This window comes from Cyprinodon tularosa, unplaced genomic scaffold, assembly GCF_016077235.1.
Source record: "Cyprinodon tularosa strain WSP-4 unplaced genomic scaffold, ASM1607723v1 ctg399, whole genome shotgun sequence".
Classification (NCBI taxonomy): domain Eukaryota; kingdom Metazoa; phylum Chordata; class Actinopteri; order Cyprinodontiformes; family Cyprinodontidae; genus Cyprinodon; species Cyprinodon tularosa.
The window spans coordinates 498,289-524,241 of record NW_024039117.1 but is presented as its reverse complement, the minus strand read 5'-3'; the positions used below and the strand labels follow the sequence as shown (position 1 = coordinate 524,241).

The window sequence follows — 25,953 nt, the reverse complement described above, 5'->3', positions numbered from 1 at the left end:
GGATTAAAAGAAGAGAATAACGTTAGGATTTACTCCAGGAGGGCCCGACCCGCTCAGAGCCTCAGCGCCCCAGACCGGTTTCACACTCAGAACCACAAAGCTGTTCCTTCAGTTCTTCAGTTCATCCTAAAGGCTGCTGAGCTTCTATTTCCACACAAAACCAACCCACCGCCTCTAACCAGACTCAGCTGCTCTGGTTCTGGTCTCAGAGGTTCTGTAGAACAGAGCAGACGGGTCAGATTGGACGTTCTAGAGAAGTTTCGGTATTCAGTCCAGTACAGCACACCGTAGACATGCGCCAATTCTCAATTCACAGGAACGCCAGTACGGACTCGTCATCGTTCTCGCCAAGTCTGTTCTTGACTAGATCCCAGAAAGGTCTGGAATCAGGGAGAACAGGAGCACACAGAATAAATCTGGGCCAATTGGAACAGAAGTTTACTCACCACATCAACATATTCAAAGCTAGTCTGGAGCTGCATTAGCCCTGGCTGCTACAGACAGGCTAAAGTTAGCCCTGGCTGCTACAGACGGGCTAAAGTTAGCCCTGGCTGCTACAGATGGGCTAAAGTTAGCCCTGGCTGCAACAGACGGGCTACAGTTAGCCCTAGCTGCAACAGACGGGCTACAGTTAGCCCTGGCTGCTACAGACGGGCTACAGTTAGCCCTGGCTGCTACAGATGGGCTAAAGTTAGCCCTGGCTGCAACAGACGGGCTACAGTTAGCCCTAGCTGCAACAGACGGGCTACAGTTAGCCCTGGCTGCAACAGACGGGCTACAGTTAGCCCTGGCTGCAACAGACGGGCTACAGTTAGCCCTAGCTGCTACAGACGGGCTACAGTTAGCCCTGGCTGCAACAGACGGGATACAGTTAGCCCTGGCTGCAACAGACGGGCTACAGTTAGCCCTAGCTGCTACAGACGGGCTACAGTTAGCCCTAGCTGCTACAGACGGGCTACAGTTAGCCCTGGCTGCAACAGACGGGCTACAGTTAGCCCTGGCTGCAACAGACGGGCTACAGTTAGCCCTGGCTGCAACAGACGGGCTACAGTTAGCCCTAGCTGCTACAGACGGGCTACAGTTAGCCCTAGCTGCTACAGACGGGCTACAGTTAGCCCTGGCTGCAACAGACGGGCTACAGTTAGCCCTGGCTGCAACAGACGGGCTACAGTTAGCCCTGGCTGCAACAGACGGGCTACAGTTAGCCCTGGCTGCAACAGACGGGCTACAGTTAGCCCTGGCTGCAACAGACGGGCTACAGTTAGCCCTGGCTGCAACAGACGGGCTACAGTTAGCCCTGGCTGCAACAGACGGGATACAGTTAGCCCTGGCTGCAACAGACGGGATACAGTTAGCCCTGGCTGCTACAGACGGGCTACAGTTAGCCCTGGCTGCAACAGACGGGCTACAGTTAGCCCTGGCTGCTACAGACGGGCTACAGTTAGCCCTGGCTGCAACAGACGGGCTACAGTTAGCCCTGGCTGCAACAGACGGGATACAGTTAGCCCTGGCTGCAACAGACGGGCTAAAGTTAGCCCTGGCTGCAACAGACGGGCTACAGTTAGCCCTGGCTGCAACAGACGGGCTACAGTTAGCCCTGGCTGCTACAGACGGGCTACAGTTAGCCCTGGCTGCTACAGACGGGCTAAACGCGGTGTGAACGCAGCATTATTTTTAGGAATGATTAAAGACTCTAAAGGGAAATTCAAAGTTCTGGTAACTGGCCACACTGAGAGCTGGTGGCGCCATCAGAGTCTGATTCTATGCGTGTTTCAAAGTTAGCCTGTTAGCTAAGCTGCTATCTGGTTGATTTACAATGATCCTCCATCGGATCGAAAGAAAGGGAAAGAAACTGAAAGCTCAGCTGTGGTTCTGCAGTCAGACCCCTTGGATCAGATTGGGGGTCCAGGTTGCCGATGGTTACCTCACAGACGGACTGCTGGGTCAGTCGGTCTCCTCTGCTGCCGCCCCGTGGCGTCGTGGAACCAGACGAGCTGCAGGGAGCAGCGGCCTGCCTCTCAGGACTGGTTCTGGTCGGGGAGGTTCGGTTGTTGGAACCGGGCCGGCGGGGAGTGCCGGCGGGGCTGGAGTCGGCCTCTGGCTGTGTGGCGGTGCTGGTGGGGGCTGAGGGGCCGGAAGAGGTGCTACTGATGGTGCTGACCGGACGCCTGGTTCCCTCCTCTTCCTCAGAGGCAGGCTGAGGAAGATGCAGTGGATATGAAGAGTCCTGACAGTCTGAGACGTCCTGTGGTTGGACAGGGGACACCCGAGTGGGGGGCCCAGGGGACACAACAGAGGGGGGCCCAGGGGTCACCACAGCAGGGGGCCCAGGGGAACAAGGCGGAGCCTGCTGGGCCGACTCCGCCAGTGCAAGGGCCAACATGCGGGCAGCGTTTTTAGGGGGTGGAGGAGGGGCAGAGCCGAGGGAGCGAGGGGGGGGTTCCTTTGACGACTCGACGAGGACTCCTACCGAGAACACAGAGGTGCAGTTAAAGGAAGGCAGAGAACAGCAGGGAGGAAGGAGGAAGACAAGCAGATCTGCTCCTTACCTCGGTTCTCCTGGAAGCCGCCGCCGCGTGGCCCCTCCTCCATCACTTCCTCCGACCCCAGCTCTCTTCTGTCCAGAGGGTCAAAGGTCGCCAGCTTAGAGTGCAGCTCCTGTTGGAAAGCTTCGCTGAGCGATGGCTCTGGTACCTTGAGCGGCGCCGACCCATTTGGCGCTGAGGAAGGAGACAAAGGCTGTCCAGCTAGCTTAGCGTCGCTGATCTCTGAAGAGAGCAGCTCTAAGGAGGCAAACTGGCTAAAACCGGCGGCCTTTCCACATCTGATGGGAGACACAGCCTGCATGGGTTTGTCCGTACAGGAGAGGGAGGAGGTCAGGGTCCTGCTTTCTGCTGCAGCCGCCATGCTGCCGGGAAAGGAGGCTGTGATGAGCTCAGAGCCTTTGCTGCTGGCGCTCCTCTTTAACGAGGAGCCGTCAGCAGTGGGCCAAGACTCGTCCAACGGGACGGCGTAGCTGCTTTCTGGGACGCTGCACTGGAAGGACATGGGGTCAAAGTCCAGAGAGGCCATGCCGATGTCCGGCGGGCTGAGGTCCACGTCTTCGCCTGCCGAGCGAGGAGGTGAGATCAGAGCGGGCACACATATGGGCCCGTCGTCCCCGTCGCTGTCATCCGTCCTGTCCAGGTTGTCGTAGGAGTTGCAGTGCTGCCGGCCGTCCAGCAGTTCCCCGTTAAAGGAGGCTGACAGGGCGTCGCTGCTGGAGCGAGGACGCCGAGGGCGGTACACTTTGGACTCCCCTGAAGGAAGACAGAAATGAGCGTTACACATCCTGTCTGGACTCAAAGCAGACGGTCGACGTACCTGACCTCCAGTAGCAGGGAGGGAACCATTACCTTCAACGTTGTGCAGCGAACTGAGCGACTCTTCGCTTTTAGCAGACCTTAACGTGGCCGTGTCGCCCCGGCCTCCTGAAACATGACATCATGGCTGTGAGTGCACGGTGTAGGCTCCGGCAGGCTGCGGCTGTGGGTTCAGACTCACCGGGGAGGGCCATGGCCTTCAGCTCACTGGGCTCACTGGGGTTACGCTGCAGTTTACGTTTGGACATGGAGGACGATTTGCCCAGGTTAAAGAACGACCGCCAACTCCCAACCGGAGACTTTTTGGACTTGATGGGCGGCCGTTTCCTGTGCAGGAGGACCGAGCGTTAGGATGGCGAGGGTTCGCCCAGAGGCGGATCCATCGACACATTCTGACCAACGGGACAAACCTTTCAGTGGGAAACTCGATGACGGTGTGGAACTTCCCCTGCAGGGCGGCCGGACCTTCGCCCACCTCGATGTACTTGCTGTCCTCGGTGACAGGAGAGTTGATCTGGGCCTGCGTCCGCGCCTGGGCCTCCTCCAAGCTCAGGAGTTTGGTGGAAGGGGAAGAAACCAGCAGCGATTTGGGTCGAGATAAGGAGTTGTGTCCTGGAGACCACAGAGAGCGATCAGCGGCAGCCATGGCGTCACTCAGACACTCAGTCCTCGTTGCAGAGACACTCGCTGTGGTGTACGTGTTTATGTTACCTACGGTGCCTACAAAAAGTATTCAACCCCCTTGAATTTAAAATTGCAGGAAATCAGGAAATGTATGTGTATCGACCCCCCTCTCCTTGGAAGTTTAGTGAGGATCTCTTAAAGACCCAATGTTGACCTAAATGACTAATGATGATAATCCACCTGTGTGGAATCAAGTCTCCGTATAAATGCACCTGTTCTACAACTGTCTAAAACCAAGTATTTGCCCTTTCGGGACGATTCTCCAGCTGTGTGAGAATTTCTTGGACCTGGCCAGTTTCAGCCTCACAGCGCGTCCTGCCTGGTGTAGTATACGGGGGGTAATGAGGGGCCAATAGGCTCTCACGACCACCTCCTGGAATCAGAGGTTGGGAGAAAAGCAAAGGCCGGGAATACCCTGTATGTAATTTTCAATCGTTTCATGCAGCTACAGCTCGAACTGTACGATAAAACTGCAGTTTAAAAGTTCCCCAGATTGCAATGTTTGTTTTTCCACTGTGCGGCCCGAGGGCTGATGCCATCTACCTGCTACCACTGTATGTCCAAAAGCCAGCGCTAAGAGATTCTGCTGGTCAGACTCGTCAATCTGAAAGGAGAACTTCCTTGTTTGCACACGCGCAGTGAGCGAGGTACTGATAAATCAGCTCATAGCTCTGCTTCAGCAGGAGGATTTACCCACCAACACCTCAGGAGGACCGACTTCAAACATGTTTGATTTTCTCCAGACCTTACGATTCCTGATCGGGAGGTGGTCATGAGAGGCTGATCGCCCCTCGTTACCCCCTGTATTCTACATGACGCACAATCAGGCTGAAACTCGTCCCGATCCAAGAAACTCTAGCACGACTGGAGAATCGTCCCGAAAAGGGCAAAACCTCGTAAAGTATACGCCCTGTTTATATACGGATCAGAGATGCAGACCAGAGGCCCATCATCTCTCTGCACGAACTGCAAAGATCCACAGCTGAGGTGTGACAACAATCAGGCGTATGTTGCAAACATTTGGCCTTTATGAAAGGCAACCATTTCTGAGAGACATCCATAAAAATTCTGGTTCAAAGTTTGCTACAGCCTCCTGGGGGACACAGCAAACATGTGGAAGAAGCAGCGCTGCTCAGATGGCATAAAAGCAACACCCTGAACACACCATCCCCACTGTGAAACATGGTGGTGGCAGCATCATGGTCATGGTCTGCTTTTCTGCAGCAGCGACAGGGACGATGGTTCAAATTGATGGGAGGATGGATGGAGGCAAATACAGGAACATTCTGGAAGAAAAACCTGCTGTTTATGGCTGCGTTTTATTGCACTGTTGCCCCGATAAGGAGAGAAAAAAAGAGGATTGGGTTGTTACTCTGGTTTGAAGACAACTGCATTTTATTTCCATGTGGAGGTTTGAAATTACAGTGTCCTATTATGCACATTTAATCCTTTTTTAAACTTTGCAAAATAAAAATAATACAAAAAATCTGATGCAATAATATTTTTGTAATGGAAAATTTAAAGCATCAAATATCTTCCAGCAGGTTAGTCACATGGTGTCATTTGGATGTGCTACAGGGAAAATAAACATTTAATCATCAATGCTTGTTATTATTATGTAATTAAGCCCACTTAGTCATTTTGATAGAGGGCTAATATATACTTACAGCCCTTAGGAGGCTTAAATAAGACTACAGACGGATCTGATTTTTTGCTCCATTATGACTCCCGGCCTAGTCAAAGTCCAGACCTGAATCCAATGGAGAATCTGCGGAAAGAGCTGAACGCTGTTGTTCACAGATGTTTCTCCATCCAACCTCACTGAGCTCCAGCTGTTTGCAGGAAAAATGTCGGTCTCTGATTGAGACACTCCCCCGAGAGACCTGCAGCTGTAATGGCAGTGAAAGGTGGAGCCACACAGTATTAATTCAAGGGGGATGAATACTTTTTGCACACCCAATTTTTCAGTTTTGTGTTGGAGGCCTGAAATGTTGCAAACTGTAGAAAAGTTGAAGGGGGCTGAATACTTAATAAGGCCTCGTATTTAGGACTGGTTTTGGTATATTCACTAACCCTCTGAGGACCAGCGGGCCCTTTGGGGACCGTAGCTAGTTCATATGTGGGCCCCCCCACTTTAAACGTCAAGGAAGGGAATCCATTTAGGGTTGGGAATATATTGGAAGTAGTGATAAATATTATAAATAATATATTGTGATAAATATTGGTTTGTGTGTGTGTACCTGTGCCCTCTCTTATCAGGGAGCTGAGTTTGGCGCTGAAGAGGACATCGACGTGGTTGAGGATGAACTCCACCACCACAGACTGAATCCGTACCTCCATGAAGGCCGCCGTGCCGCTGAAGCAGGCCGACTCGATCTGTTTGGACCTGAAACAACCAAGCAGCGCTTTGAGCAGCTTCCTTCTGACCCGATCTGACAACATTCTGGACATTTAATGAACCAGAACCAGAACCAGGTCCAAATGAACAACAAAGCTTCCCTCCCACCTCAGAGACATCCAGTCACTTCCTGCAGGGCTTCCCCTCAGACAGGAGGTCCTCTGTGGTCAGTGTTGCTAGGATACCATTATTTTGTTTTATAGTTGTGTTTTGATGTTGTCTCTTTTTTCATGTTTGTTGTGACCTCTGACCCCCCCCCACCTCAGTACCAGAGATGAGCTAGATGCTGATAGACATGAGACGGAATAGACTCAAATATCCACAGAATGTTTCATGTTTTTCAGTCACTGAAAACGTGCAGGAGCAGAAGGAGAAAGAAGGAGAAAGAAGGAAAAAGAAGGAGCAGAACGAACAGAAGGAGAAAGAAGGACAAAGAAGGAGCCGAAGGAGAAAGAAGGAGCAGTAGGACAAAGAAGGAGCAGAAGGAGAAAGAAGGAGCAGAAGGAGAAAGAAGGAGCAGAAGGAGAAAGAAGGAGCAGTAGGACAAAGAAGGAGCAGTAGGACAAAGAAGGAGCAGAAGGAGAAAGAAGGAGCAGAAGGACAAAGAAGGAGAAAGAAGGAGAAAGAAGGAGCAGAACCAAAAGAAGGAGAAATAAGGAGCAGAACGAAAAGAAGGAGAAAGAAGGAGCAGTATGACAAAGAAGGAGCAGAAGGAGAAAGAAGGAGCAGAAGGACAAAGAAGGAGAAAGAAGGAGCAGAACGAAAAGAAGGAAAAGAAGGAGAAAGATGCAGCAGGAGGCCATCGCTGCTCGCTCTGATTGATGAAATCAGTTTGTTGGAGTTTTTATTCTAAATGTTAAACATTATTTTTAGATACTCTGGCTGACTATAGATTTTTTAAAATTATTGTTTTAAACATATTTTTGTGCCTCTATTAGAACATAATTTGGGTTCTTGTCAATAATTATTGTTTGATCATTATAATAATAAAACGATATATTATATTAACGATACATTATAAAAATAACTGAATCCTGATATTTTCCTGGTCAGCCTTTTCAAATGAAACTACGGTGGCCCTGCAGGCTCAGACCACTGGGCTCAGCCTGTTCTATTTATGGCTGAAACAATTCATCGGATTAATCCATTATTGAAATAATCATCAGCTAATTTATTAATCGATGAATTCTTAACTGTATTATAAAAACCTGCCTTTAGCTGACAGAGCGACTCACTTGGAGCAGGAATTATACAAAAAAAAAATGTAAATATTTTGCATTTAAGATAAAAAAACCCCCGTCTCTAATCAATCTGATTTATCCAGAACTCCTCAAGTAGAAATGTTTTAGTTTCACCTGGATTAATTTAGCAACAAATCTTTAATCAACCTTTAGCTATCTGATTATTAATCGATTAATCCAAAAAATAATCAACAGATTCTCCGGGCTGAAAATAAAACCGGTCCCGGTCCGTCTGACACAGAATCAAACTGGAACCTGGTTCTTTGGCGTCTCGCTCAGAAGTTCCCCCTGCAGAGTAAACCCGTCAGACTTTCACGCCTCCAGACTCTTTGACGGCATTCTGACTTCTATGTCATGGTTCTGATTCTTAAGGCTGCAGCAAACGGCCGTCTACTATTCATCACGCCGTGCATCCATGGGCTGCCGCTGCTCATCCGCCGAGGTGTGGATGTTCTGCCGCCTGCAGGCGGGTCGCTGTCGGGTCACATCCGTTCAGACCAAAGTCTGACGGCCTCAGATAAGATCTAACCACTGAGCATGAAGCTTCCTGAAGAGACACCCTGCTCTGAGATGGACATGAACCCCCCAGGACCGGGCCGTACCGGGCCGGGCCGTACCTGAGCAGGTTGGGCGCCCAGACGATGGCCAGGTTCTTGGTGTGCATGTTGGTGACGTAGCTGAAGGCTGCCAGGCGGGACAGGTGCCTCATGAGGAACTCCAGGGTCCTGCAAAGATGAAGAGGATGATGAGCGTGCCAGCGGCTCGCTGACTGCCAGCAGATGGCGCTGCTCTCCCACACTGACCTGTAATGTGGCGGAGGGAGCTGCTGGATGACGTCATGGATTTTGATGAGCCGCTCTTCATCCGTCGCTGCTGAAACCGCCTCCTTCACCATGAAAACACAGATAAATATTCAACACATTTTCTGCTCCCAGCCACATCCCATCTCCCCCTGCGCTGCCATGACAACCAGAAAACACTGAGCTGGCCCTGTGGTGCTCTCATAATGACAGGGTGGGGTCTTCATGCTAATATCCCGTCTGTTCCTAAGGCCTCTGATGACATCAGCCTGTAAAAATCCCCAAACGACAGAGAAGGAGCAGCGAGGAGAGCCTGACTGTGGAGGAAGGAGGGCAGACGGCCTGCAGGCCACAGGAGGACTTACGGAGAACTTCTCGTAGAGCTGGTAGGTGAGCAGCGGGTTGGGCAGCTCTCTGAAGTACAGCTTGCACAGTGAGCCCACACAGTGGATGTCCTGGATGTAGACATCTTTGGTCAGGTCTGGGATCTGCTCCGAGTCAAACTCGTGCCTGAAGACCACACCGAACCAATTCTACTCAGTTTATTTCTATAGCGCCAATTCACAACACGTCATCTCAACTTTACATTTCACCAGATCATCCAGTCGATTCACTGACTTTACAGCAATCCCTCACACTAAGCATGCTGGTAGCGACAGTGGAGAGGAAGAACTCCCTTTGAAAAGGAAGAAACCTCCAGTAGAACCAGGCTCAGTGTGAGCGGCCATCTGCTGAGGCCCACTGGGGTTCAAGGAGACAGAAGGAGACATAGAAAAAGAAGCATAGATACAAAAGGCAACTGTCAACCAGCTCCACAGGCGGCCCCGTCCAGGAAACACACAGCCAGGCAGACGAGCTCCGAGCCAGCTCCCATGTCAGAGGATGAAGAGAGCACATCCAGTTAGTCACAGTCAGAGAAACAGGACTACACTGGAAAACAGGCCGATCTCCAGCATCTAGAAACAAAGGTCTTGATGGCAGCAGCACAGCTGATATCAGCGCCTGAAACTGCAGGAAGATGGAGCAACAGAGGAGCTTCTCCTGAGTACAAAGAGGCTCCTGATCCTGACCTCCAGCTAACGACCCTGCTGTTCCACCCATAGCCAGCAGGCTAAACCAGCTTCATTCAAACAGCAGGCTGTTTGAATGAAACAGCTGTTAGTTAGCTTTAAAGCTAACCAACCCGCAGGACCAGCAGATCTGGTCCATTACAAATAAATGAAATCTAAGCATGTAATTAATCTTGTGATTTAGTGACCTAAGTTTTTTGTAAATAAGACTTTCTTGGGAATCAATTAGGATAAAATAAAAAAAATAAAAATCTTAGTTTTAGAGTTTCTGACTTAGAGATATTTTTATTTATTAGTTGGTTTCCTTTGATATTTTCCAGATTAATTAATCTGATCATAATCTGAACTTTATTTAAAAAGAGTGAGAAGAAAGAGTAAAATAAAATTGATTTCAGGTAAAAAAAACAAAAACAAAAATGGACTCAATAAAACTAAACTAAATGAATGGATGGACGGATCCCGGTTCTGATCAGAACCAGCAGCATGTCGGCAGTTGGAGCAGCAGAGGTCAGACGGGAGGAAGGATCTACACCAGCGCTCCTCGGAGCGCCTCGGTCTCATATCCCGGGACGGACCGCTGAGCAGCAGGAAAACGTCTCACCTCAATTTCTGGATGTTGGAAGCGATCCCAGAGAGGCGGTAAATGCCGTCCACCACGCCGTGCTTCTCGATGAACTCTGTGCAGCTCTTCAGGACCTGAGGAACTGCGGAAAAGGAGAGCAGCACATGGAGTCATTGTTCTCTGGTCTGAGCTCTGCAGTAGAACCATCGGACTGCAGGTTTAACAGGGATTCTGAATGTTCTGATGTCTCTGATCCACAGAACCAGAACCATCTGCCCTGCAGTCAGACATGATCAGCAGATCTGGACAGGAGAAATGTATTTATATTCATATCAGGCTTTTCTCCAAAGTAATGAATGAATGTCAGAGATCCTGCCTGATCTGGTTCCTTTTACTGAACATGACTTCATCTCTGAGCTTATCATGGTTCCGTTCTCATTCTGAGTCCGGCTTACTTGGGCTGAGCTCAGTAATCCAGCATCAGAGATAAAGCCAGGGTTGAGCTAGCCGGATCAGTTCATCCTGACTTCATTTGCTCCACTAAGGTTTAATCCACATAAAGGCTTTTTCCAACAGCCCATGCAATCAATCAATGATTCACCGAAAAATAGGGAATAAAGCGGTTGTGGAGTCTGGGACCGAGCCACAACACTTTACCCCCTGTAGAAGCAATCAGCATCACAGGGAGGAGTTCAAGGCCTAAATACACAAAATACATGATTTACTGGGCAGTAGGCCTGACCTGGACTCTGACCTAAACTCTGACCCAGGACTCTGACCAAGGACTCTGACCAGGACTCTGACCCAGGACTCTGACCAGGACTCTGACCAAGGACTCTGACCAAGGACTCTGACCAAGGACTCTGACCAGGACTCTGACCAAGGACTCTGACCAGGACTCTGACCAAGGACTCTGACCAAGGACTCTGACCAAGGACTCTGACCCAGGACTCTGACCAGGACTCTGACCAGGACTCTGACCAAGGACTCTGACCCAGGACTCTGACCAAGGACTCTGACCCAGGACTCTGACCAGGACTCTGACCAAGGACTCTGACCAAGGACTTTGACCAGGACTCTGACCAGGACTCTGACCAGGACTCTGACCAAGGACTCTGACCAGGACTCTGACCAGGACTCTGACCAGGACTCTGACCAGGACTTTGACCAGGACTCTGACCAGGACTCTGACCAGGACTCTGACCAGGACTCTGACCAAGTACTCTGACCAAGGACTTTGACCTGGACTCTGACGTGAACACCACCGTAGAGGAATTGAGGTGTGTTTGGAGCTTCATGATGTTCATCATGAAGACATTTTTGGTTATTTATCAGACCATCTGGTCCCTTTACGTCAAATTTAGAACAGCAGCCATCTTTAAAAACACCTCGAACAGTTACAGTTAATAATGCTACACGCCACCTGAATAATGTTAAAATAATTTAAGGTTTTTAACGTAGGCAGATAAGGAAACAAAACCAGGCTGCAGGATTATCAAAGCCAGGCTGTTGGCCTGGTTCTGAAGCAGGCCATCTACATCGGTTACCATGGTAACAGATGCTTTTGCAGCAACGTGCCATTTCTTGTCTGACGCGCTTGTTCAAAAAAGGAATCCGCTGAGATCAATGTGGTGCTGATGTGAACTTTATTCACATCAAAGGCATAAACGACATATCCAAAATATAACTTGTCAAAACGTAGATTACAGCGATTTGCATTGCGGTCAACAAAAAATACAGCGGCCCACTCACCCACTCTCTGCCAGTGACACTCCCACAGGTGAGTTATCTGCCCAATTACAACACTCCTCCCAATCTAATTGATCTATTCTCCCACAAACAAACAACCAAAGCAACAAATAAAAACAAAACCATAACAGCTATAAACCAGACATACGAGCATCAAAACATCTTTTTATTTATGGCTCCTACAGATGTGCTAAGGTAAATCGAGGCTTATTTAATCCAGGATATACAGAAAATCCTGGTTTCATTCACCCTCTCAGTTCAGTGAAACGGGCCTCAGGTGATAATCTGTGTTAGATGGATTAATCCCTGGTCATAATCTAATCAAATCAATCTGCTGGCAGCCTCCAACAAATCTGTGACTACATCTGATCTAATCGACGTCAGACTTTGGAAACGTTTGAGTTGATAGAAAAGGATGAAGTCTTAAGGTGGAACTGATCTGAGGCTGGAAGGTCAGAGTTGGTCTGAGCAGAACCAGAACTCTGTGTTTCCGTCTCAGGTCGCTCTGAACCTGCAGGTCAAAGATGGGGGCGGAGCTTACCGTCATGTCCCGAGTTGAGCAGGTGTTCTCCCAGGTCGCAGCCGAACACGCGCTCCCTCAGGATCCCCCGCTGCTTCAGCTTCTGCTTGGTGGGCCTGGACTTCATGAAGGAGCGCAGGAAGGTGATCAGCTTACCGTGCTTCTTAGACACTGCAAGGAGAGAAACGGGTCAGAAGAACCGCCCGGGTCCAATCCTGTAACTCCTCCATAATCTGGTCTTTTCTAAGCATCTGCAGCAGCGACTGGAACATGTGAGTCTCTCTCTGCTGCAGGCCGCTGCTCATCCAGCTGCTCAACAGGAAATTAGAAATATTTTCCTTGTTGTCTTCAGGAAATAACAGAAAGTTTTAAGGTTTCTACATCCAGCAGCTCAGAAAACCTCAATAAAATCAAAAAACAAAAAAATAAGAACATTTTTTCCCTAAAGCTAAATAATTTCTGATTGTTCAGCAAATAAAACAGACTTTTATTATTTGCTGCAAAGAACAAAGAGTTTAATGAGAATAGAGCTGCAGCCATGTTTGCTGGGCTGGTGTGAGGAGATGAAGCCTGGCAGTGTTTCCAGCTGCTCACATCTGCAAACAACAGAGCAGTGTCCACCAATGAAAAGACAGCTGAGCTCACAGCTGCTCCTCTGGCGCCATGACATCACACTGGGGACAAAAGTTTCATTTCATCATAAAACATTTATCTGTTCATGAAAAGATGCAGAAAACAAACAGCAGCTCCCAGTTCTGGTTCCGTTTAATTCAGAATTTTATTATTTTATATAATAATAATAAAAGTATAAATAAACTCCAAGCTCCTTTATCCTCCAAACTGATCAGCTTTACCTCCCAAACACTAAAGGCTGTTTAAAATATAAACTAATGCAGCTACGGAAGCCGGTTTGTGACCAGAGAAGCGCGTTCTGTCCTATAAATGTCCACTATGATACCGAGGGAAACCCGAACCGGACCGGTCCAAACCGGTTCCTACCTGCTCTCCATGCCAGAACAAAGTCAGCCAGAACTGAACCTCTTCAGTAGAGCAAGAGCTGCGGACCGGAGACCCGACCACCGCCTCTGACGTCACAGAGCGTCACCTCGTGAAGCGTTCAAGTGCACTCGGACTCCACCTCTAAGCCCTTAGCTTTTATTTTAACTCCATTTACAGTGAAACAAGGGTGCCGCCAGGAATTTGGGGCCCCATGAAAGACATTTTCAATTAATTTTTTTAATTACATAATTAATTTTTACTGTATAATTTTAACGAATGAAATTTTCCTCACACGAAAAAGTTACATTTACATTAAAGCTACAGTGTGTAATTTTTAGCGACATCTAACGTCCAGACTGCAGACCGCAGCAACATGAACATCTCCCCCCCACCGCTTCTCCCCCCCAACAGTACGCCGAGCGTTAAGGGACAAAATGTCTTCCACGTCCGCATCACCTACCTTCTCAAGTGATGAGGTTTGTTTACATAGATAATTTTAATACTGCCATCTATTGTTCAGTACCGTCTCAGTTCATCTCTCTCAACTTGCCGTAGTTACTTTCGAGCGTAATGGGCGATCTCGCAATCGCTAGTTTGTTGGCTCTGCGCTGCCGTAGCGCAAAGATGTCTGCCTCCATGGCTGCGAGACCCGCTCCTATGTAATTATAAATAACGAATTCTAAGGCAACGCAAATATTAAGGTTAAGCGGCTGAGCTCGTAGATGATGATAAATAACATAGTTATGTATAATATATTACATTTCTGACTGTATATCCCTGTAATTATTACACACTGTAGCTTTAAATTTAAACTTTAGATCAAAAATCATCCTTTGTTCTGTTCTTTAATCCTGAAAGATCAGGGAGAGCATAAAGATTATTTATTTTGCTGCGGGATTTTCTTCTTATATTTAAAATATCTAGTGGGACATATGTTTTCGTCTTTTGGGGCCTTCCTGACCTTTCCCCCCATTCGGTGCCTCTGCAGTGTAACGCAGGAATTTAAACAGATTTTTTTCTGTTATAATATTTCAAAGTTTCCTCTTTAACTAAACTGTTCTCAATACTATAACTGAGATGATATTTTTCCACCTTTAAACCCATCAATACACTAACCAACACATACAAATGAGGGTCAGTGAAGGCATCACTGAAATCTAAAAGTGAACCACAGCAGTGAGAACATCCAAGATGTTCATTGTCTGGATGGTGGAAGATCAGCCTGCCTGGAAATGAAATCAAATCCATCTGCTGATGCAATGAAACAGCCAGTGTGTCAAAGTGATGAAATTATCTTTATTTTAAAAGTCTTAAGTCCCCCTGAAAATGAGAACATCATCTTTGTTTGATGCTGCGGGGCACGTATTGTTTACATTGTGACCAATCTGTACCAATATGGCAGCCGGTGGCTTCACTTCAACCCCAAACTACCAATGGGTAATCAGCAATCCAGGGTATAAATAGAAATCAGTGGACAAAGCAAAGTGCAGCAGCAGTTTTTCCAAAGCTATAGCTAATCTACTAAGAACCGTCACACATAAAGTCCATTTATCTTGAAATGACACTATCCTCCCTTGATTTGATCCAGTTAGTAAGGCAGTTTGCCAACAGAGTTAGATGATTTCTGATAAGAGTCAGATAAAATAAAGCCAATTTAACTGAATAATGTCAATTCATCCATTTTCCATCATGGTTGATGGTGATCTCCAGCTGTCAATGGGCGAGAGGAATGAATAATATCTAATGATCCTATTTTAGAGCAACACCCTTCATTCCATTGGCCGATAGTCTTATTTACCTGCTCAAACGAAGGGTTAATACACCAATTATATGATTTTTTTTCATCAGCGAGGCCAATAATTCCCTCTAACGACCCCCTTTCAGAGACATAGACAGGTATGGAGCATTGCAGGCTAACAAAGAAACCAAACGACCCCCATTCCAAAGGGGGGGACCCGTTCATCTGTTTCTATTTGCATGTTTTCTAAACACAAACCAGGCTTTGTTGAGCTGCTGGATAAAACCTGGAACTAAACGCTATTTCTGACATTTTGAATTGAAAAGGCTTCCTGGATGGAAGAGAAACGTTTTCAAACTTAGAAACAAAATTCAGTGGATTGTTTTTAACTTTTTTTGGAATGACTCTGACCTTGATGACTGAGAATCTTCACCATGGTTCTGTTTGTTCTAAAGCTGTCTGTAAAGATTGGCAGTGAGGCGCCTGACGGCTTCTACCAGGTTCTACCAATGAGGACAGAAAAGTCCTGCGGTCCTTTGCAGCTGGGTAAGGACACAGTCAGGTGAACAAAAACATTCATTTATTACGACATCATAAAAACCTTTATGACCGGATATGCAAAGCCTTAAGGCTGATTGATGCTTCTCCTCTTTAATCTGGCGTTATGGAAATGATTCACCCACAGTAAGGAGAGAGATAAGTCAACAGATACTTATCTACAACAAAGCCAGACCTGTTGCCTTGCTGAATTATTACAACCTTATCCCTAGTTTTAACGTTAGTCACATTAGAGCTTAAGCAAAGTAAAGGATGCATAAAGTCTATTTATATATATACAAAGATAATGTATAAATACACTACCGTTCAAAAGTTTGGGGTCACATTGAAATGTCCTTATTTTTGAAGGAAAAGCTCTGTACTTTTCAATGAAGATAACTTTAAACTAGTCTTAACGTTAAAGAAATACACTCTATACATTGCTAATGTGGTAAATGACTATTCTAGCTGCAAATGTCTGGTTTTTGGTGTAATATCTACATAGATGTATAGAAGCCCATTTCCTGCAACTATCACTCCAGTGTTCTAATGGTACAATGTGTTTGCTCATTGGCTCAGAAGGCTAATTGATGATTAGAAAACCCTTGTGCAATCATGCTCACACATCTGAAAACAGTTTAGCTCGTTACAGAAGCTACAAAACTGACCTTCCTTTGAGCAGATTGAGTTTCTGGAGCATCACCTTTGTGCGGTCAATTAAACGCTCAAAATGGCCAGAAAAAGAAAACTTGAAAACTGAAACTTGACAGTCTATTCTTGTCCTTAGAAATGAAGGCTATTCCATGCGAGAAATTGCTAAGAAATTGAAGATTTCCTAGAATGGTGTGTACTACTCCCTTCAGAGGACAGCACAAACAGGCTCTAACCAGAGTAGAAAAAGAAGTGGGAGGCCGCGTTGCACAACTGAGCAAGCAGATAAGTAGATTAGAGTCTCTAGTTTTAGAAACAGACGCCTCACAGATCCCCAACTGGCATCTTCATTAAATAGTACCCACAAAACACCAGTGTCAACATCTACAGTGAAGAGGCGGCTGCAGGATTCTGGGCTTCAGGGCAGAGTGGCAAAGAAAAAGCCATATCTGAGACTGGCCAATAAAAGAGAAAGATTAATATGGGCAAAAGAACACAGACATTGGACAGAGGAAGACTGGAAAAAAGTGTTGTGGTCGGATGAATCCAAGTTTGAGGTGTTTGGATCACAAAGAAGAACGTTTGTGAGACGCAGAACAAATGAAAAGATGCTGGAAGAATGCCTGACGCCATCTGTTAAGCATGGTGGAGGTGATGTGATGGTCTGGGGTTGCTTTGGTGCTGGTAAAGTGGGAGATTTGTACAGGGTAAAAGGGATTCTGAATAAGGAAGGCTATCACTCCAACGTCATGCCATACCCAGTGGACAGCGCTTGATTGGAGCCAATTTCATCCTACAACAGGACAATGACCCTAAACCCGCGGTTCTCAAAGTGTGTGGCGCGACCCACTGGTGGAGAATTGAGACGTGACAGGTGGGGCGCGCCAACTTCCGGTGTGTGTGTGTGTGTGTGTGAGACTATAAATGTAGAACGTGTGAGAGCAAACTGTCCTTATAGCTGTATGTTGCCGCTTTTTAGAACAATCAAACCCACAAAGTAATCATTACTAGCCTACATGCAGTCTAATTAAAAGAACATTAGATATGAGAAAAATTTCACCTGGAACTGAAGTGCCAAAATAGTGACTGACGTGACGTCGGCATATTATTTGTAACGGAATAAACTTTCGCGCCCCAGTGTTGCCAACTCAGCGACTTTGTCGCTATATTTCAGACCCCTCCAGCGACTCTTTTTCAAAAAAGCGACTAGCGACAAATTAGCGACTTTTGGAGACTCTTACGTGAAAGCACGTATCGTTCCTTTTCTTGTCCTCCAGCGGCAGGTGCTGCCGTGGGGCGCCTCCTCCGTCCCAACCCCGTTCTCCCCCGCTATCGCAGGAGTCCCTCTCAGCGCTGCAGTCAGAGACACAGCATGTTTACCCTCAGCGTCCAGACTGCAAATAAAGCGCACATGCTTTGCGCACATGGATTGGCGGCGCAGGTTGATCATAAATAACTGAATTTGAAATATTTTATCTTAAATAAATAGGACCAGTTTATTGAAATGACGTCTGACTCCACCCTGAGGCTCAGGTTTAATGCTCAGACTAATAGTGAATTCTGGTTTGGAGTGGAGAGGGAGTATCCACTCATTGGGCAGAGAGCTGTGTGCATTCTTCTTCCCTTTGCCACATCATATCTCTGTGAGATGGGCTTTTCAACTGTTGCTTCACTGAAAACAAAATACAGATCTCAGCTGAACATTGAGCATGACTTGAGAGTGGCAGTATCAAGCCTGCAACCCCGTTTTGAGAAACTGTGCTATGCAAAACAGGCTCATTGCAGCCACTAATGCAGGGATAAATAGACCTGTATTGCCAGATGGATTCCACTTATTTTCTTTTATTAACAGATTGCAGAGTGGCACTTTAATTTTTTCTATCTTTGAGCTTGATACAAATTTTGACACAGCTGCATTTTTATTTTCTTTATTTTTGAGCTTGCTGTTATTTGATGTAGATAGTTTGTATTTAGATACTACTTGTTACTTCAATAAAATTGGAACATTTTAAGATTGTTGCATATTTCATTAGCATTGTGTTGGGGCGATGGGGACAGGCGGGGCTTGAAAATTCCCCCTTGTCCAAAGTGGGGAATGACAGAAAAAGTTTGAGAACCACTGCCCTAAACACACCTCCAAATTGTGCAAGAACTATTTAGAGCAGAAGCAGGCAGCTGCTATTCTATCGGTAATGGAGTGGCCAGCGCAGTCACCAGATCTGAACCCCATTGAGCTGCTGTGGGAGCAGCTTGACCGTATGGGACGCAAGAAGTGCCCATCCAACCAATCCAACTTGTGGGAGCTGCTTCTGGAAGCGTGGGGTGCAATTTCTCCAGATTACCTCAACAAATGAACAGCTAGAATGCCAAAGGTCTGCAATGCTGGAATTGCTGCAAATGGAGGATTCTTTGATGAAAGCAAAGTTTGATGTAAAAACAATCATATTTCAAATACAAATCATTATTTCTAACCTTTTCAATGTCTTGACTCTATTTTCTATTCATTTCACAACGTATGGTGGTGAATAAGTGGGACTTTTCAGGAAAACACTAAATTGTTTGGGTGACCCCAAACTTTTGAACGGTAGTGTGTGTATAAAACCAGAACATAAATAACCATCAAATCAAATTTGTGACGTCACGGTGCGGTATCGGCTGTTGATCAAGTCCCAGTGCTGTATCTGGTGTTTGTCACAACGCGCTATTATCCAAGTCATCTTGAAAACATTCTTCTTCCAAATGTTGGCTACATATTACGGGTTTTTTCTCTGGCCAGAAGTTCGATGGCAAATCCTCCCTCTTCAAGTTGGCGATCCAACGACCAACCCGTCCGTGGAGGATCAGGAATCAGAAAGGTGGAATAACTCTTTATTTTCACTTTTACCCAATGTATTCCAGCATCCAGCTGCCATGCACGTGGGCATTGTCAGATTCACTATAGCTCTGGTGAATTTCAATGGTGAAGTCCTCTGGAAATCTTCAATAATTGTTGTTGATTGCAGATGTGTCTAGTAGTTCCCATTGATTTAGCTTGTATAGCGGGGAGAATGGCGCTAGGCTTACCGCACCGTGACGTCACTGCTGGATGATGGCAGGAGGGAGGGGTTACTATATTTGGACAAAAATGGCCGCTCCCAGACTCAGTAATCACCATGAAAATGATTGTTTGTTTTTTTACCGATTATGCTAAATTTATTAAATCACCACAAACGTATTAATTTTAGGTATAAATAATGGCCGGACTTTGCCTTTACTAGTGATTCTCTTTAGTGCAGTTTCTGGGTACTCCACCCTTAAACTGGGTTGATTCTCAGTTTAAAAAGAAACTTAGAGAAATGTTCTACTTTCTGCAGGTGAACTTCCTCCATGCTCATCTGTCCTTCGCTGTGGCACCGAATGAAACAGAAAAGGATTGACTATCGAACGGTTCTCCAGCCAGTTAGCCCCCCCACTGGGTGAGCACTGGAACCACTCTGATGGAGACCCAGGAACCCGACAGATGGGTCAGGGAGGAAGCTGTGGAGAAGACTGAAGGCTCCGACATGACCTTTGATCCATCATGTGAAGATGGGAACCAACATCGCAGAACTGAGCGGAGTCAATGGGAGTATGGAAGGAGCTAAATGCAGGAAGGAGAGAAATATCAGCTGTCCTGCTTAGGGCTGCAACAACGAATCGATAAAATCGATAAAAATCGACTTTTAAAAGCGTTGGCAACGAATTTCATCGATTAGTTGTGTTGCGCAATTAATGCGTCATCCGCCGCCGTCATCATCACTGCCACTTGATTGAAACGGGGGCAGAAAAAAAATACTGCAGAGCGAGCCAGTGCTGCAGGTGCAGTTTTGCCAACTCAGCGAGTTTGTCGCTATATTTAGCAACTTTTCAGACCCCTCCAGCGACTATTTTTTTTAAAAGTGACTAGCGACAAATCTGGCGACTTTTTACGGTGTCACTGGCGGCTTTTGGAGACTCTTACGTGAAAGCATGTATCATTCCTACTCTTGTCTTTCAGCGGCAGCTGCTGCGTAGGGCGCCTCCCCCATCCCAACCCCGTTCTCCTGCAGGAGTCCCTCTCAGCGCTGCAGTCAGCGGATGTTTACCCTCAGCGTCCAGACTGCAAATGAAGCGTGCATGCGCCGGGATTGACGGCGCAAATTGATCACAATAATTAAAATAGCCTGCGCTTTGTAATGTGAAAAAAATCGTAACAGGAAACTTTTGTAAAAACAAATTAACATAACACGGAAGCACCACTGTTATGACGCAGCACCTGAAAAGAAAACACGTTGGAGCCTTCAATGGCAGTGAAGAGAGCTGATCAGCAGGGTGAGCGACCATGTTTGTTTCATTTTAAAGAGGGGAAACGTAACGTTAGTTTCTCAGGTAGCTCATCTGATGCTTTCCTTAGCTTGTTAGTAGGTTACAGACAGTGATAAGGTTGGCTACTTATTTTACTTTTAATTTCCTTTGAATTAGCTTAAGCAGCGTTTATATTTTCTTTATAAATAAATTAACTTGCAAATTATGAGGGCAAGGCTTTTAAAGTTTAAATCTTCTGGCAAAGATAAAGTAAAGAAGATCCTGCAATTTATGGAAGTAAAGCAGAATAAAATCCAGCAAGATCAGTAATATGTCAATTAATTATCTGCCACATTCCCATGTAAATATCTGTCTTTGGAGGATGTGTTTTTTAGCACCCCTAGTTCTCTCATTTTTATTCCAAATACAGTTTATAATTTGAATCACAGGGCTATTTTTATCTCTATGGTTCAGTATTTTCTCAAGTAGCAACTTTAACTGCTATACTTTCCTGTCTTAAAAGGCAGAACTCTTCTAGTCTAAAAAAACTCAGTTGTTGAAATGGGGGGGCCTATTGTTTGAACCCCTTAGAGGCTTTTAAAAACAAAAATGTCTTTTTTTGCGCTTTATGAAACAAAGTAGCCTATATTTTGTGGATGTACAGCTACATTTCTCATGTAAGTTTGCGTAGTTTTAACACAAACATTTATTTTTCATATTGCACCAGTGCAGTTAATGAGCAACCTGTACTTGTGTGCTTGTTTGTTCTGTCTAAAATGTTTATTTTGGAATAAAGAGGTTAATATAAAAAAAACATTTTTGTCCGATTCATCAATTTTTAAATTAATTGTTAGTTGCAGCCCTAGTCCTGCTGCCATCAAAACCTTTGTTTCTAGATGTTGGAGCTTGGCCTGTTTTCCAGTGTAGTCCTGTTTCTCTGACTGTGACTAACTGGATGTGCTCTCTTCATCCTCTGACATGGGAGCTGGCTCGGAGCTCGTCTGCCTGGCTGTGTGTTTCCTGGACGGGGCCGCCTGTGGAGCTGGTTGACAGTTGCCTTTTGTATCTATGCTTCTTTTTCTATGTCTGCTTCTGTCTCCTTGAACCCCAGTGGGCCTCAGCAGATGGCCGCTCACACTGAGCCTGGTTCTGCTGGAGGTTTCTTCCTGTTCAAAGAGAGTTTTTCCTTTCCACTGTCGCTACAGGCATGCTTAGTGTGAGGGATTGCTGAAGAGTCAATGAGTCGATGCAATCAGCTGGTTTTCCTTAGATAGAAAACTTTGAATCAATGTGACTGGATGATCTGGTTGAACTGGAAAGTGACCTGAGATGACACGTGTTGGGAATTGGAGCTATAGAAATAATCTGAATAGAATTGACTCTGAAGGAAAAAGCTGGACTGCAGTCAACAAAGCTCCAGAACACTTTACCCTCCAGCTGCGAGCTCAAACTTATCACTGGAAAACCTTTTTAAGAAACTGAAACTTGACCAAATAAATGTCTTCAAGTTTGGTCCGCTTGTTTTTGTTCCTATTTGCAGGAATCCCAAAGAACAGCTTAATGTGAGCATTTTGACTTCTCCTTCCATCTGAACATCGGTGTTAAGGTCAACTTTGACCTTCTGAGGTTTCACATCCTGACCTTCTATGAGGTTTGAAGTTTAATAAGTTGGAATCATTTTACCAGAAAGGCTGCTTTAGATCAAAGCGTACTTATGTGCCTGAACGGTCTAGTCAAAGTCGAGATCAAAAACAAAGGTAGAATTTGCATCAATCATGTGTTCAGATGTTTCCCATCCAGTGTGAAAAACAGCGTCTCCTCTACTCCATGTTGGTCTAAACCAATACAATGCAGATAAAATGGTGTCTGATTGTGACGAAGCTTCTGTCAAAGCAACAACAGTCCCTTACTGAGGCGCCACTGCAACATATTACACAAAGCAGCCTGCATATTTTCACAGCAACAGGAAATGATCTGAAATCCTTGAAAACGGGAGACAAATCACACTCTGTCTCTCACATTCTCTCCCCGTCTCCCTTCCTCTGCCTCACATAACCAGCTGTCTTGGCTGGGATTTGCTCACAGCTGCCGAGTCGTCGGTTCCCCAACGCGATGAAGAGGAAAGCAGATAATAGCAGACTGTGCATCTGGGTCAGGTCTACTGGGCCGTCTGGAGAGCAAAGATATCTAACGGCCACTATTCATCTAAAGTTCCGACTTGCTCATTTCTAATGAATTTCAAACACAAAGCCCCACTATTAATGTAGGGAAGCAGATTCTAATCCCAGTTCCAGCAGCGGTACGGATTAACGGCACGAGCTGCACGTTTGATTCGATCGGAGACAGCTGCGTGCCAACGGTTTCCATCCAGCAATAGTTGGCAGAGGGGGAAGTGGATCTAGGCAGAGCGAGGAGATTTTTCCAGAGCCGTGTGGTTCCCTGCAGGAATGTGTTCTTCCAGTCGCTATGGAGAGGGAGACGGAGAGACCGAGTCTCCCAGGACAAAGCTTTAACGATTCTTGGATGGGTTTATAGGGCCTTCATTGTGAACAGATGAAATAAATCCAGGCTGGTGGAGACCTAGCGCACCACCATACGTTCCTGCAGCAACCTTTCACCTTCCACCAAAAACAGACGGCTTTCCCCCACACAGAGACAAACACAACCAGGAGCACCTTTCCTCTTCCTGTCATCTCTCTGCTTCTATCAACAACAACATGAACATAAACATTGCAATATTCCAGTTTATTCAATTGATTTCAGTTTATTTCTATAGTGCCAATTCTGTCTCCTTGAACCCCAGTCAACCTCAGCAGATGGCTGCTCATTCTGAGCCTGGTTCTGGTTCTGCTGGAGGTTTTTCCTCTCCACTGTCACCACATGCATGCTCTGTGTGAGGGATTGCTGAAGGATCAATATCTACCGTCTCAACCTGCTCATCCAGGAGCAGAGGATCCAGAAAAGTCAATGAATGGATGCAATCAGCTGCTTTTCCTTTAATAGAAAACGTTGAACCTTTAATCTGACTGGATGATCCTGTCTGATTGATACGATGGTTTGTGACTTGAAGCCACACACATAAACTGAACTGACAGGGATGAAGTCTTCAGGACATCCAGCAACCACTCAGATAATCTCCTGTGGAACGCACAGCACACTGCATGCATCAGCAGGAGGCCGCCAGGTACACTGGGAGAAATGCAGGACAGACTGGAGCTGGAGGGATTAATAGGACGGACAGCAGAAGACCGAAGCCAACTATGGACTGAATCCTTATTGTTTTGGACCATTTAACTGGAGAAAGTTAAAGCTGAGAACTGCTAACAGTTGAGCATCTGGATTCTAAGCGTCTTACCAAGATGGTAAGACGTTTAGAGGAGGAGTGGGAGGTATGGGTCCAAAGCTGAGACCCGGAGGTGAAAAGGGAACAGAAAATGTAAGGAAAACACATTTTACATTCAGGTATGTGAAAACAACTGATGTTTAAAATGTTTTCTACCAATAAAACTACCTAAAAACAAAGAAAACCTTTAAGACAAGTCAGCGAAACACCAGAGACGCACAGAGCTACCATCACCAGGAGAGGGGAGGAGGGTCTGTGAAGTTTGGAACTGGCAGAAAAAACACCAGGATTGCGGGGGGGATATCTCTACCTGAGCTCAGATTGTAGTGGTTTAGCGGGTCGGCCACCCATGCACTGTCCGGCATTACACTCTCCATCTCCAAGTCTGCATGCAATTCCCATGGACGGATGGACCAACACATTGGGATGGATGGAGGATGATGGAGACATGAGAAAATCAAAGGGAGAAAAGCACTTTAAGTCGGGTAACAAAGCAGCCGAGTCCTTATGTGTTCTAACTGAATTCATCTGCCGATTAAGGTTACAGGCTGAATGATCTAGTGTGTGTTCAGATGCAGGTGAGTGAGGCTGAATACTCAAGACAGGTGAGGTGTGTATACCAACACGCACAGGGGGGGAAGAGACTCCATGAAGCAGGCGGCAGGCCGGAGGAGGGGGAGGCTGAGGCAGAGGAGTCACAGTCAGAGGCATGCTAAACAAACGGAGACATGCTAAAACCGGCTAACATCATGAACAACGCAAACAAGCACAGCAGCGCAGACAGTAGCCGTTTCTCAATACGCGTCCTCATGTGTTCTCCTGAAACGTCCTCAGCCTGTTTCAATTCACAAGAACAGCAGACCGAGAACGGACAAAGTCCCCGGATGTAGTTCTGGCCCCTCCCTCTTTAGTTGACTTGTCCGTTCTCCAGACTGACAGCTGTCCCAGCATGCACTGCGGCAGCAGCAGCTTCCAGGTTAGCGCTCACAGAGCTCAGAGTATTAAGTTAAAAGTTCTCTTTTCTGTTGCTGCTGTTCAATAAACGTACGTTTTAAGATCATTTGAGATGATGATGATGTCTTCTGCAGTGGCCAGGGCTAACGTCAGCCCGTCTGCAGCGGCTAGGGCTAACGTTAGCCCGTCTGTAGCAGCTAGGGTTAAGGTTAGCCCGTCTCTAGTAGCCTGGGCTAACGTTGGCCCATCTGCAGCGGCTAGGGCTAACGTTAGCCCGTCTGCAGCAGCCAGGGCTAACGTTAGCCCGTCTGCAGCAGCCAGGGCTAACGTTAGCAAGTCTGCAGCAGCCAGGGCTAAAGGTTAGCCCGTCTGCAGCAGCCAGGGCTAAAGGTTAGCCCGTCTGCAGCAGCCAGGGCTAAAGGTTAGCCCGTCTGCAGCAGCCAGGGCTAAAGGTTAGCCCGTCTGCAGCAGCCAGGGCTAAAGGTTAGCCCGTCTGCAGCAGCCAGGGCTAAAGGTTAGCCCGTCTGCAGCAGCCAGGGCTAAAGGTTAGCCCGTCTGCAGCAGCCAGGGCTAAAGGTTAGCCCGTCTGCAGCAGCCAGGGCTAAAGGTTTGCCCGTCTGCAGCAGCCAGGGCTAAAGGTTTGCCCGTCTGCAGCAGCCAGGGCTAACGTTAGCCCGTCTGCAGCAGCCAGGGCTAAGGTTAGGCTGTCTGCAGCAGCCAGGGCCAACGTTAGCCCGTCTGCAGAAGCCAGGGCTAAGGTTTGCCCGGCTGCAGCAGCCAGGGCCAACGTTAGCCCGTCTGCAGCAGCCAGGGCTAAAGGTTAGCCCGTCTGCAGCAGCTAGAGCTAACCTTAGCCCGTCTGCAGCAGCCAGGGCTAAAGGTTAGCCCGTCTGCGGCAGCCAGGGCTAAAGGTTAGCCCGTCTGCAGCAGCCAGGGCTAAAGGTTAGCCCGTCTGCAGCAGCCAGAGCTAACCTTAGCCCGTCAGCAGCAGCCAGGGCTAACGTTAGCCCGTCTGCAGCAGCCCTCTCTCTGCATAGCCGTAG

General features: G+C 46.9%; 1 protein-coding gene across 6 annotated transcripts in view; it reads right to left on the bottom strand.

The window, feature by feature from the left end:
* The window catches only part of arhgap32b (Rho GTPase activating protein 32b), a 137,715-nt gene that overhangs the window by 3,382 nt on the left and 108,380 nt on the right, over window positions 1–25,953 (bottom strand). For 4 of the 6 annotated variants that reach the window (XM_038297839.1, XM_038297841.1, XM_038297844.1 and 1 more), the window contains 13 exons: window positions 24,587–24,637; window positions 24,267–24,341; window positions 12,408–12,557; window positions 10,157–10,259; window positions 8,851–8,995; window positions 8,489–8,571; window positions 8,303–8,410; window positions 6,287–6,432; window positions 3,773–3,974; window positions 3,544–3,689; window positions 3,396–3,470; window positions 2,550–3,299; window positions 1,925–2,466 (listed from right to left, as the gene is read on the bottom strand). In XM_038297839.1, coding sequence (XP_038153767.1) covers window positions 1,925–2,466; window positions 2,550–3,299; window positions 3,396–3,470; window positions 3,544–3,689; window positions 3,773–3,974; window positions 6,287–6,432; window positions 8,303–8,410; window positions 8,489–8,571; window positions 8,851–8,995; window positions 10,157–10,259; window positions 12,408–12,557; window positions 24,267–24,341; window positions 24,587–24,637 — 2,576 coding nt within the window. The remainder of the gene's footprint in view (window positions 1–1,924; window positions 2,467–2,549; window positions 3,300–3,395; window positions 3,471–3,543; window positions 3,690–3,772; window positions 3,975–6,286; window positions 6,433–8,302; window positions 8,411–8,488; window positions 8,572–8,850; window positions 8,996–10,156; window positions 10,260–12,407; window positions 12,558–24,266; window positions 24,342–24,586; window positions 24,638–25,953) is intronic. The other 2 variants (XM_038297842.1, XM_038297843.1) reach the window with 2 other exon arrangements.